General features: G+C 40.1%; 1 protein-coding gene across 1 annotated transcript; it reads right to left on the reverse strand.

Moving 5' to 3' along the window:
- Nucleotides 1–662: 662 nt before the first annotated feature.
- On the reverse strand, nt 663–6,415 carry LOC311369796 (uncharacterized protein; the record flags this gene model as incomplete). Its single annotated transcript, XM_084487991.1, has 2 exons — nt 663–1,598; nt 6,290–6,415. The coding sequence occupies 2 exons, from the start codon at nt 6,413–6,415 to the stop codon at nt 663–665; spliced, it is 1,062 nt and encodes a 353-aa protein (XP_084344117.1).
- Between the last annotated feature and the right edge of the window lie 8,018 nt (nt 6,416–14,433).

Raw genomic sequence — 14,433 nt, forward strand, 5'->3', positions numbered from 1 at the left:
TGTGTGTAAAGGAATTCATTAAACCGTGTGTTTTAAGATGCTCTTATGTAAACTGCAATCGTTAGCAGGTCTGGCTAACTATTCCTTCCTCCAAAGTCTTCACCTGGTGTTACCTTGCTGTTAATAATATCAGTTTGTGGGATTATAGATAACCCTAAAAAATAAAAATAAAATATCCCTGTTCTTGACAAATACTATACCCACTGTATAGTTTCCCCCCATTGTAAACCAGCTAGTCCCAGATGTTATCAAAGTTTATCAAAGGTCATTGTTGCTCTTTATTGGACTTAGGAAAGTTTAAAAACTATACCAGCCTGACCCAAAAACACAAACAATACAGAAGCTAAACAGCTAGGCTAGGTTATGAAAAACATACATATGAAAAACAAACATAACCTATTTGCTTTCAATATTAACACTAACTATCCCAATAACAAGGCTATTCTGTTTGTTTATAGAAATGAAGCTTTAGCTTGTTTGATGATAACCAGCTGAAACTGAAACAACAGCAACACTCTACAACTGCATGCTGTGTGTGTGTGTGTGTGTGTGTGTGTGTGTGTGTGTGTGTGTGTGTGTGTGTGTGTGTGTGTGTGTGTGTGTGTGTGTGTGTGTGTGTGTGTGTGTGTGTGTGTGTGTGTGCGCTTCTTGCTTCATGGACTTCAGGTTGTAAGTCTGTTCCACACCTCTTTCAGGACCTGCACATGGCGCTTGGTCACAGGCTGCGGGGGTGGAATGACTTCAAGGACATCATCAAACCGGTACCATAGGATATCATCCTGATGCGGCCAGAAGAAACGGTTTGGCCCGATACGATGCATACATTTGACCTGGACATGTGTTTCCTGTATGTTCAGAATGATGCCTGGATACAAATCATCATCATATCTGAGAACACACCATTTCCCAGTCAGCTCTGAATTTTCCCACTGGATTTCCTTTTCTGGATTCCCTCCACAGGCTGGCTGTGGCACAGCAGTTGTCTTCAGGCCAAAACTGAAACACTGGGTGTTGAAGCACTTGCAGTTAAACTGCTTCCGTGTTGTGCACATGCAGCTTACATCACAAGCTATCAGTTCTCCTGGAGCTGAAGTAATGACCTGGTGAATCCTCATGGTGCCAGGAACTGCAGGTATCACCTTTGGCATTTTCTCCATCGCTTGCTCAACGTCTTCACTTTTCACAAAGAACAGTTTCACTGTTGTGTTTGTCTCAGACAGAGCCCTGTACAACTCTGCTGCATCTGGGAGGTCACGGCCCTTTGCCACCATCAAATCAGCTGCTCTTTTTAAGGCTCCCCCAACACCATCTGGTGCTCCTTTCCCATGACTGGCCTCGAAAAAATTCCAAGAGCCAGCCTTGAATCCTCTTCTGTCCAGCTCTGTGGTGAAAAGGATAAAGTTGCCTCGTTGTCTGTACTGAGTACAGGGGCCATCACTTAAAAAGTGTAGCACAGACACTTGTGGATGTTGGGCCTGAAGGTAATCCAGCACAGGATGTAGATGCTGCCATATTGCTGGAGGGCCTTTGTATCTACTGGGAGAGATGGTGCTGAAACACACAGGCTCTGGGTGTCCACCAACATACAACACACCCGTATGAATGAATGAATGAATGAATGAATGTATTTTATTTTCGAACATGTATAAAAATAAAAATAAAAGAAATTGTATGTAACTATTGTACATACAATAGATAGAAAAAAAAAACCAAACAAAATATTAAAATAAAGAGCTAAGACATAACAAAACACCGCACATTGTTCGAAAAAGGAAGTGGGAAGAAGTACAATACTTATTTTAATTTCCCACCCCTTTTATCTGCTCTTTGGTTTGCAACTATACATCCTAACTACAGTACATAATAGACCTATATAAGTATATACCATGTGTAACCTTAATAAATATCTATATAAATATATAATTACAAAATTAAATATATACTACATCATTATCCATATAAGTATATAATTACAAAAATATATTCTATATAAATATCTATATAACCAAAATAAATACATACTACATACATATCATCATTAATATAAATATAAATATATAAGCTATCTCCATAACTAAATCTTTACCCTCTATACCATATACTAAGTTAGTTACAATATATCAATCAACGCTATTCTACAGTTTATATAAATTTAACCCTTATCATCCTCTATTAACATGCTTCCTCTTCCATATACTTGTGTAAAATAAATTTTTTGTACCTTTTTTTAAACAGATTTATATTTGCACTTTGTTTTATTTCTGTCCCCAGACTGTTCCACAAATTCACTCCACAGCTCGAGACGCACATACTTTTCATGTTTGTTCGGACTTTCGGTTTCTTAAAATTTAGTTCTCCCCTTAGATTATAACCCCCTTCCCTTTCATTAAACATGTCTTGTATATTTTTGGGCAGTAGGTTATTTCTTGCTTTGTACATTATTTGCGCCGTTCTAAATTTGACCAAATCCATGAATTTCAACATATGTGATTTTATGAATAGTGGGTTTGTGTGATCTCTGTATCCTGTTTTGTATATTGTCCTTATAGCTCTTTTCTGTATTGTGCATATTGGCTGCAGAGTGGTTTTGTAGTTGTTTCCCCAGACTTCGACACAGTACAACAGATATGGCAAAAATAAGGAGTAATAAAGAGTTTGCAATGATTTGCAATCAAGTATGTGTTTTGTTTTCCAAAGAATAGCCGAGCACTTTGCCAGTTTTGCTCTTACGTATGCTACATGAGTTTTCCAGCAGACTTTATTATCTAAAATCACACCAAGAAATTTAATTTCTTCTACCCTTTCTATCTTAGTATTGTCTATAATCAATTCTACATTACAGTCTATCTTATGTCTTCCGAACAACATGATCTTTGTTTTGCTTAGATTTAATGATAATTTGTTTTTGTCAAACCATACTTTTAGTTTATTTATTTCAGTTGTGATTGTTTCCAAAGTCTGCTGCAAATTCTCACCGGAACAAAAAATATTGGTATCATCTGCAAACAAAACAAATTTCAATTCTTGTGAAACTCTGCATATGTCATTGATGTATAATATGAATAATTTAGGACCTAATATGGACCCCTGCGGAACCCCGCATGTAATGTTCATGTAATCAGATTTATGGTCACCTATCTGTACAAACTGTTGCCTGTTGCTTAGATAGCTTGACAGCCAGCTCCACCCAACTCCCCTTACACCACACTTTTCTAGTTTACCCAATAATATGCTGTGATCAATGGTGTCAAATGCTTTTTTTAGGTCCACAAATACTCCCACTGCTACTTTTTTATTGTCAATACAGTTTGTGATTTCCTCTATTAGTTCCATCAGTGCCAGCGATGTTGATCTTTCTGTTCTAAATCCATATTGACTGTCTGTAAGGAGGTTGTGTTTCTCAATGAATTTGTCCAGTCTATCTGAAAAAAGTTTTTCGAGTATTTTGGAGAATTGGGGGAGTAAAGAAACAGGCCTGTAGTTTGTGAAATGGTGTCTATCTCCGGTTTTAAACAATGGTATCACTTTTGCAATTTTCATTTTATCTGGAAATGTACCTTTTTGAAAGGATAGGTTGCAGATGTGGGTGAGTGGCTTCACAACTCCTTCAATGACTGTCTTTACAGTTGACATGTCTATGTCATTACAGTCTGTAGAGGTTTTGTTTTTACATTGTCTTACAATTTGCCTAATTTCTTCCTCATCAACTGTACTTAGAAAAATTGTACTTGGATTTCTTTCCGCCATATCTTCTATGTCTCTACTTTGTTATCTCAGGTTCTTTTATTTTAGCTGCTAAATCTGGTCCCACATTCACAAAGAATTTGTTAAACCCATTCACCACATCCTCCATATTATTTATGGTCTTGTCATTTTCAGTGAAATACTCCGGATAATCAGTAGTTTTGGATCCATTTCTCACTATGCCATTCAGTACAGTCCATAAACCCTTGATGTTGTTTTTATTTTTCTCCACTAGTTTGTTATAATATTCTTTCTTACATACCCTCATAATATTAGTTAATTTGTTTTTATATTTTTTATACTTTTCCTCTGCCTCTATAGTTCGATGCTTTAAGAATTGTCTGTATAATGTATTTTTCTTTTTGCAGGCATTTTGTAGCCCCTTGGTGACCCACAGACTATTTTTATGTTTATGCATATTACTGTATTTCTTTATAGGACAATTATTATTGTATGATTCGTTGAATATTATAATAAATTTCTCATATGCTTTATCAACATCATTTTCTTTATAGACTGCATTCCAGTCCTGTATCATTAAGTCATTGTTTAGTGCATTCATGGTTTCTTCTGTTTTCATTCTTATATATTTATAGTTTTTGGTACTTTTTTTCTTGCTATAGTTACAGTAATATACATTAAAAATAGGCAGGTGCTCACTGATGTCTGTTAGTAGAAGTCCACTCTCCATGTTATTAACCAGGACATTAGTAAATATATTATCTATTAAAGTGGCGCTGTGTGAAGTGATCCTGCTTGGTCTAGTGATAGTTGGATACAATCCCATACTTAACATTGAATTAATGAACTCGTCCGTCATTTTATGTTTTTTATGACTTAATAGATCGATGTTAAAATCACCACAGAGGTACAAGTCTTTCTGTGTTGATTTTATGAACATACTTTCCATCCAGTCACTAAAAACTTCTATGCTTGATCCAGGAGATCTATATATACAGCTCACCGTTATATTTTTCATTTTTCCACAACATATTTCTACTGTTATACACTCAGTCAAATCATCAACAACAACTGTCATTTTCTTATTAATTTTATATTCCAAACTATTATCAATATATATTGCCACACCCCCTCCGCTTTTGTTCTTTCTGTTGATATAATTAAATTCATACCCTTTTAATTCAAAGTCTACTCCCTTCTCCTCATTGATCCATGTTTCTGATATGGCTATTATATTGAATGGGGTGTTGAACTGACTGAGATATTCCCTCATTTTATGGAAATTGGCATACAGACTTCTGATGTTGAAATGAATAATTGATATCTTCTTTACTTCTCTGATCTTTGTATTGTATTGATTTTCAGAGTAATAACGGCAGTTGATACTAATGTTGCTAAAAAGATTACTTTCTGGATCAATATTATCTTCCATATAGTGTGATTTGTGTTCAGTATAAACAAAAGTGTCCAGTTCGTGTGTCCAATGACCAGTGTCCATTTCTTGTGTCCAGTGTCCAGCGTCCTTGTGTCATTTTTTTTTTTTTTACCCTGAGTTAGATCATGTCCTCACTTTGATATGTCCCCCTCAGAATTTGTCCAGTTCCCCAATGTCTCGGATGACCAAGACCTTGGCTTCCTCTGGAGATCCCTTCAGTTTTATGAATATTTTGCAGTTTTGGGTCCAAGTGTTTTGGATTTTTCCTTGCTTCCTCAGGAATCTCGCCTTCCTTGCAATGTCTGCATTTTTTTTGGTTAAGTGCTCATTCAGAAAAACGTCTGAGCCTTTCAGTTTCCTCCCTTGCTTTAGCAACTGCATTTTATACTTTCTGTTTGTAAATCGTATTACTACAGCCGGTTTGTCTGTTTTGTTTCTCCGGGGGAGAGGGTGACATGCTTCGATGTTTGTGTTGTTTACCTCAATCCCTTTGGACTGCAGGAACGCTGTCACCTGTTGCTCCACAGAGTTAGCATCCTTCTCGTTCTGCTGCTCTCCGTCTCCTCTCGCCACTGCCCCCGCATATGACCGGGGCTTTATCTGCAGCCCGGTCACAATGATGTTGTTAATCCGGGTGTACTGCTCCAGATCCTCCACTCGGTTCTCGAGAAAGTCGATCCTCTTTGCCTTCTCCGTGTTCTGCAGCCGCAGAACTTTGACCTCCTCCACCAGGTCCAGGATGTTCTTCTGCTGCATCCTGACAGCAGAGACCTCCTCACCCAGAAAGTCGAGGGCTTTTTTGATGTCATCAATCTCCTCGATTGAAGGAGCTCTCTTCGGGGGCATTGCGTTTGTTGTTGTTACGCTGCCCGCAGGTAGCCCAGCCGGCTAGTTAGCGCGCTAGCTCAACTGTCTTACCCAGCCCGGCTCCGCCGGCTTTCCAATGTCCGTCTTCCTCCGATCGGTGTCGCAATGTAGGCAGTGGTCAAAACCAGTAGTCTCCTTTACTCAGCCCGAGGTCCGTAATCCAAATCAGTTGTCAGTGTCGAAAATAATGTTCAAAACCAGGGGAGAATACACAGAGTAAACACAAGCGACAGCACAGCGACCCGGAAGCGATCAGTGAGACAACATGAGCAGTGAGACAACATGAGCAGGGTGAAGGGTGGCCTGCTGATGTGAAGCCCCAAAGTGGACCGCCTGAACTTGGGAGCTGTATTTACAGCTGTAATTTTCAGAAAAGTCAACGTGTATCAAAGCCTCTTCCCCTGACATGTTCTTCTTCAGCTCACGGCAGAAGGCATACTGCTGCTTAATGTTAAAGTGATGCTGTTTAAATCGCTTTATGTAGCTGTGGAAGAGCTCCACGAGGTCTTCTTGGGTGCCCTCCACAGATTTCTTAAACGTCACCTTTACAGTTGCCTTTTCTCCTTCTTTCTTTTTCTCCATCTCTTTCTCCTCTGTTACCCACTGGGTAAAAGATACATTTAAAGTGCTGTTATATGCACTCGAGATGGGGACACTCTTGTCCTTGCAGTGGACACACTCTCCATACATGCAGCTTTTGTTGGATGAGTTGCAGCACACCATCTCTACCAGCTGTTCCAGATTTGCAGTGTCAATAAGTTTAAGATGACTGAGCTTCACTGCCTGAAAGCTCAGATTTTCATGCAATTTACACAAGCATGTGTCTCGTTCAGAGATTGATGGATTAACAACCCAAAAAGGGCGAAGATAACAAAAAAGAGAATAAGATATTTTTCGTCCTGGGTTTTCTGCTAAAAATCTTCTGTGGAGATTTTGCAGTGTATCCATCAGGAACCTCTTCTGCATTTTGACCTTGTTCCTCGTCAGTGTTTGTTTGGTTCCTGTGGTGATCCTACTGACATCATCTCTTAGATAAAATGTCTTTACCCTTTTTTTGAGCTCATCTGTGAACCTGCTGCTCCTCTTTCTTTGAAAATTAAGACTATCATTATGTTTGAAATTCTTATTTGAAAAGCCAAGAGACTTACATGCAAATTGTTGCAACCTGTATTTTTTTACAATCCTCCCTGTTGTAACCTTTGCAATAAGCTGTCTTTCTCTTTCCTTGCTGGCTTGTTTGTATTTATTTCTGATATCTTGAATTAGTGACTGGTGGTAAAGCAATGTCTTCTTGATTTGGGGGTTAACAGGGCAATTTGCTGTAAGTTGATTTACTTTTGACCGTGGTGAATCAGAATGCTTCTTTAAACGTTGGCACCTTTTTTTGTATTTTTCCCTCTTTTTTCGAGTTTTTCCTTAAGTTCTTCTATTTCCCTCTTGAGCTTGTTCCTTTCTTTTCTGTGCCTCTTCCGTGCCACCAGACGTTGCCTACAAAACAAAACAATGAAGTTGATTTGGGTCTGGAAAATTACCCCCCCCCCCCCCCCCCACTCTTTCTAAAATCAAATTGTGCAAGAATCATTTTCTATCACTGTTAACTGTCTGCTGCCCTAACCTTGAAGATCCTGGCTGTGGAGACTGCTCTGGGTGATCACCCTGATCTGGACTGTGTGGAGGAGTGCTTAAGTTATTGAGTGCTACTCTCCTCCCCTTGCTCCTTTTGTAAGCTGCTCTCCACATTTTTCGTTTCTGCCGCTGTTCTCTTTCACTTAGGTCTTTAATAGCTTTCTTTTTGCCTTCATCTACATTTCTTCTCCATCTCTCACGTTCTTTCTGTAGGTATCTCTCCCTTCTTTCAGGATCATTCTTAAGGCGTTCCCGATACTTCCTTTGCCTCTCGGCTGCTTTTGTTGGTGCCATCTTACTCACATCTTGAACATGGAACATAGATTATTCAGCATGCATGTGGCATAAAAATGTTGAGCAAATGTAATAATAATTCATTTAAATAACTGGATAACTTAACAACCAAAGTGTTAAAATCACAACCCCGTCACAATCTCACAACCCCGTTACAGTCAAACACGTAACGGGGTTGAGTGTGACAGGGTTGTGATTTTTTCACAAAATGGCCGCTGCTCTACATAGTGAATACCAGACAGAGAGCACATGGCATGCACAAGATTCAGAATTAGCATAATTCTTGAAATAACAAAAATCTTTTTCATAAGTAAAAGTTTTCTATCTTTTTTTCATGTGACGGTGTTGAGTCATTATGCTTGACGACTACAATATCAAAAGATAAATGACCAAAATACAACAAAAGAAGGGAGCCACTTGCCTGTTTCTGTTGTTCTGTTGTCCAAAAGACTTAAGTGATGTCACTTCCTGATGTACATGCTTGTAGGGATCATACCATTGTTTTTATGGGGGGAGAATCGTTTGTGTAACGGGGTTGAGGGGTAACCCGGGTACAGAACTAAATAATGTGATTTTAATTAATAATTATCAATTTATTTTGACATGAAATATCACCAACAAATAAGCACAGATATATGTTTAGGTTTATATCAAAATGTATGGACTTTTTTTCAGTTTTATTTGGTAAATTCAAAGTATACTTTCACTGAAGGCCATCGGGGACATGACAAAACAGGTGGTGTCAACAAAAAAACAATATAATTTATGATAAAAAGATAAAAATTGAAATAATGTTTTTTACACTTTATTAAAGGAGATATTTCAATGTATTTGTAAAGTTGTTAAAATATAGATTTTTATGACCCAGTGGATAAAATATATCTTAATAGGTGATAGGGACTCAAATTGCACCGTTTTCATGGAATGACTCGGCTATCTGCCTGGCAAGCTAGCTGTAAGGCTCCAAAAACTAAAACGTCAGAGAAAATGTCAAGTAGGTCTTGACAGATTGGAGAATTCAATGATAGCCTAATAAAAACGTTAAAAATACCTCCGCCATTGTAAACAAACAATGCGAAATGCACCTGGGATATTTAACGGTCCCAAGTCCACACAAGTCACCTCCAATGCATCCTCGGTAGAACGGCCAGTTTAAGAACGCATCGAGAACACTTCGACTACGACTGTACTTTTTAAATTATTTGAACCCCCCCACATTGGGGGACTTTTTTTTTTTTTTTTTAATTGTTGTAATTTAATACAATAATTTGTTTTCAGGATTAAACAACAGAACAAAAAATAGAACTCTCATACAGAGTCACCTCAATCCTACAAACAGACAAACAAACAAAACAAAACCTATTTTAAATCTATTTAGTTAAAAATAAATACAAATATCTGCAGCATCAGGAGTTGTTGTTGATGTACATATTTGAGGCATACTTATATAATTACAACTAACAGCTTATGTTAGCATGTCAAGAACTACTTGCCGACTGACTGCATCCCACCGAGACAAAAGTTGTTCCATTTGTTCCATTCTTATCTGCAATGTGTGATTCTATTATAAAATTATGTTTGAGAAAGTGCTTAAATCTATTTATATGTAAAAATTCAGCTGATTTGGTCCTAAATATAAATATTTTACCCAACAAAATTGTTATTATATTATTTATGAATGTATTTTCTTCCTCAAGATCTCCCAATACTACATTCATTAAATCCAGTTCTATTTCATGTAGGCTACACCGTCTAGGCTTCGCCTTATGGGCTTGTCCCGTGCGCGTGCTTGCACGCACTGAAAATTTCAGCTATGCACCAATCAACGTGGGCACCGCCCACATTCCCCACGGCAACGTGTATATAATGCGGCGCAGACCAGCGTTCGTTCTCCCTTTTCTTTCAGCAATTGCTGAAACCAGTCAACTACTTTGACTATCTACGATGAAGAAACGCAGCGGCGGCGCGACGGAGCCCACAGAGGTAAGGCCTCTCTGCTCCTCCTGCCCGATGGCGTGACGGAGCCCACAGAGGTAAGGCTTCTCTGCTCCTCCTGCCCGGCGGCTCTTTCAGCAGCACGCCGGTGGCGCCACGCCATTTGCTTCGACGGTGCCAGTGAAGTCGGCATCATAGAAGAAGACTTAATTTCCTCATGGTGGAGGAAAAACCCCTAAAAGCGGTCTACTGTCCAGACGCCGGGTGCCGTCTGGACAGTAGACGTAGAGCCGCTGCCTCCCACCATCCCCAAACAGCTTGCCGCTCTGTGGGATAGACATGTGTCTGCGGATGTTACGAACATAACCTGCTCTCCTCTGCCTGTCGGCCATGACAGTCTCCTGCCAGACGACGTAGAAAACTCCATCGTCATCGCTACGTCGAGGGGGACCAGACTGCGGAAGGACCAACCTGTTTTATCTTTCTTTCCTCACATAATATGATATATATGTTGTATATATAAATTATGGAAAGTTATAAAGTCACACTTTACACAACCACATGTAGAATTGTCATGCTCCCTCGCCCTCCCTTCAGCCTAGTGGTTGTAGTGTGGCGTAGTATAGCCCGTATTCGTCCGCCTCCATGAAGTGACCCCGTGTGCTTCATGAGCGGGCTGGGGACTCATCGTACATGCGGCCTCGTGTACCAGTCCCCTAGACCCCGACATTTCCCCTCTTCTCCCTATAGTCGGTTCGCTGTAAGGAGAAGTCCGGACGGATCCCATGCATCTGGAGGTGGTATCAGCCATCGTCTTTTGTGTGTGTGTGTGTGTGTGTGTGTGTGTGTGTGTGTGTGTGTGTGTGTGTGAGAGACAGTGGCTGTGTGTGTGTGTGCATGTGTGAGACAATGACTGTGTGTGAGGCTGGTGACTGTGTGTGTGTGAGAGGGGGAGCCTGTATGTGAGAAAGAGAGAGAGAGAGACTGTGTGTGAGGCTGGTGACTGTGTGTGTGAGACTGTATGAGAAAGAGAGAGAGACTGTGTGTGTGTGTGTGTGTGTGTGTGTGAGGCTGGTGACTGTGTGTGAGAGGGAGCCTGTATGTGAGGAAGAGAGAGAGAGAGAGAGACTGTGTGTGTGTGTGTGTATGTGAGAAAGAGACTGTGTGAGCTTCCTTCCTCCTGGATGGCTGTTGGCGTTGCTCTGATGACTTTGTATGGTCTTTCTCTCCTGGGTTTGTTCTTGAAAACCCTTAGGTAGATCTGGTCACCCGGCTCCACTCCCCTTGGTGGGTTCTCGTCTGGCTTTGAGGTTCTGCTTTTCTCTTGTTGGAATACAAACTCATGTACAGCAGTTAGTCGTCAAACATATTGTTCTTAATTCTATATAATTGCTTTAACGGAGGTCCCTTATGGGATCCTTGAAATGAAGTTGAAGGCATGGATCAACCAGTAAATATTTCATGTGAGTGATGGGAAAAACAGCCCAATGAGCACACCACATGATATGTACGTTATGAACACACCACATGATACGTACATTACGAATATAGTTAACCCGTGTTCTAAACACACACATAACCAGCTATTCTTCAGGTCAAGGCCTGAGCCGGAGGCCGGATGTCCCAACATGGAGAGATGCTAGAGACTCAGACAATGCACCACACATTCGCAAACCCTGGAGCCAGTCTACTGATAACATAGCACCCATAACTCCCAAGATACTCCTTGGGAACCCCTCGCACCTGGTCAGAAGGAACAGTGAGCACTCATAAATTGTATCAGTGCCCAGAGGCTCAAGGTCAAGATGAGCACTCAGAGACACACACAAACACCTACCCTAAGCACACACACCTCGATAGGAGGAAAAACACAGCATAAGACTATACCACACAGATCATCTCACACTCTTCTGAAGCAGAACTTCCAAGGAGGCGAAGCTCCAGACGACCTCAGCGCTGATAGGGACTTAGAAATATTCAATCGTTCACGCTTTGCAAACCTGTATCACTTTTACCATTTTACTTAATAAATCCGAGGCCCTCGTGCTGACAGACTTTATTACCTCTCCGTCTCATTTTCTCTGGTCAAGTAGCTAGACAGACTGATTTTTCCCAACATGAGGTTAGATGAGTCATTCTGTTAGCTTGCATGTGAGAACTCATTAGTGTTAGCGGTATTGTTCTACACAATTCAATTGAGTCAAAAGTTTGATTACAGTCTCACTACTTCCCTCCTTGCTCATGGTTAACGCCATGAGCATTCAATGATAATGTAAATTGAGAACATAGCATGTAGGATCACTTCCTAACAGATAGCAGCTAATCTACCTGTTGTCCATGATTCTATATTTTAATTGATGTAATCCTACTTGTACAGTTTATTAAGATTTACGTTTTATTATATGTATTTCAGTCTCATAATTGTCATACCCATTTTTATTCAATTATCCTTTCCAGTGTGATTTTTCCTATTACCTTTTATATATATGTTTTATAATATTTTATATATTTTTTTAATTAATCTATTTCACACTTTTTTTTTTTTTTTTCTGTGATATCAATGATATCTGTGATATGTTGAACTGTGCATTAACTCCGCCGTCCCCGAGTCCTTTTAGGGCGGGTCCTTCTGCTCAGATTGGTGAGAGAGGATTTTCCCTGAACTCTTAAAAAGAGTCCCCAGCGCTGGTTGACCCCTGGACTTCTGTGGACGAGCGGTGTGTGTGCTATGGACAACTTTATATGCTAATTGTTCACGTTATGGAGTCTAGATAATAACCCCTAAATTCTGCGATTACCATGGGACGTACTGATCTTGGTGTCCCTTTACTAGAAAAGATTTTACACCTGAAACACCATTTGGTGCTTTTCTCACCTTCTGTGATCTTCTAAAGTTTTTCTCCCCTGATTTACTACCTCTGGGCTGGGCCCTTTTTCTCTCTGCGTCTCTTTTTTCTGACTCTAAACATTTTTGGCCGCACCTTGGGTCATAAATTGATAACCCCAAGAAGTGCCCTTGTCCCACTTCTCTTAGTGGGAGACAAAATCTTGTGAAAACAATCTCCACTTTATAGGGTTTCCTTCAACACATGGACAATCATACATTACAAAAAATAATGTTCATCATAACTAAACACATATTTACAAGTTCGAACCATATAAGTCGAACTGACCAATTTCAGGTTTTCAATAATCTTTTCTGGTTATTCCAGATTCCTACACGTCTAAATTCAACACTGTCATGGGGGATTTTAACCCTAATAGGTGATTTGAACCACTTGCCGAATAGAAAAAAGGGGACTCAAATCTCCCACAAAAAATAGAAACAGCTGCAAACTAATATGTACATTACAAAAAATAACACAATCCAAAAATAAACACCAGCTCAATGGGTTAGTAGCTGATTTTGAAAACGTTTACTCTGACGATAATCTGTAGATAATATTTAACGATGTCTCTGTCTCTTCCTATCTCTTAGAAGAGACAGGGACATGGGTAAAAATGCCGGTTGAATAACTAAGTATCACTGTTAGTGTGCACGATGGATCTTAGGTGTACAGAGCAAATATTTTCATAGACTCTCAGGGAGAACGAAAAGTGTTTGAGTATCTTTGATACCTTTTTTTTTTTTTTTTTTGAGGGGGGGGGGGGGTTGTTACTTCTTCTGGGCAGTGGGGGGGGGACGATTGTTGGGAGTTGGTGGAGATTCTTCTTCTGAGCAGTAGTGGGGGGGAAGCGATTGTTAGGAGTTGGAGGTGATTCTTCTTCTGGGCAGTAGGGGGGCGATTGGGTAATTGTTGAGAGTTGGATATGATTTTCCTTTTGAAAGTAGGGGGGGTGATTGTTAGCAAGGACGTTGATTAGGTGCCAAGCACAAAGTGCGAGGAACCTATTGTAATTGTTAGTTTTATTAGGGACCGAGCCAAACATGGCAAGGTCCCTATTGAAACCCTCGTGATTATTCTTCCGCCGTATTTTTAGCCACTTCGACTGCATTTCCCCCCCCCTGAACATATACGAAAACTCAATTTTTTTTGGTGCAATTGTGGGGACTGGTGAAAAATTTGATATTCTAGCCCTCAAATTCACATTCGCCCTAGGTGGCGCTATAGCAACTGTTCAAAAGTGCAAACTTTGCACAAGCAGCACGCGTCACCGGTTTGACCTACACTCATGAAACTTTACACACACACATGAAAATCCTCATGATGAACAAAAAAGTCTCTTGAACTGAACATTTCCGGGTTGCCAGATTTTCCGCCATTTTGAATTATGTTAAAAACAGCAAATTGCCTAAAGGTGTGTTCACACCGCACTTCGCCCCGCGACACGTTTCAATGTTAAGTGAACGTGGAGACGCGAATCGGGCAAATTTTTTTTTCGCCGATACGCGCGACAAGATTTGATTGACAGCGCAAAATTTAATAAAGTTAAAATATTTCAACTTCTTCGCGGCATTCGCGTTGAAACAGCCAATCAGCGTTCACTCCCTGTGGGTAACGTGGGTGAAGTAACGTAAAACAGCCAATCAGCGTTCACTCCCTGGGTGACGTCACGTAACAGCCAATCAG

This window comes from Micromesistius poutassou (genome assembly GCF_964030765.1).
Source record: "Micromesistius poutassou genome assembly, chromosome: 24".
Classification (NCBI taxonomy): domain Eukaryota; kingdom Metazoa; phylum Chordata; class Actinopteri; order Gadiformes; family Gadidae; genus Micromesistius; species Micromesistius poutassou.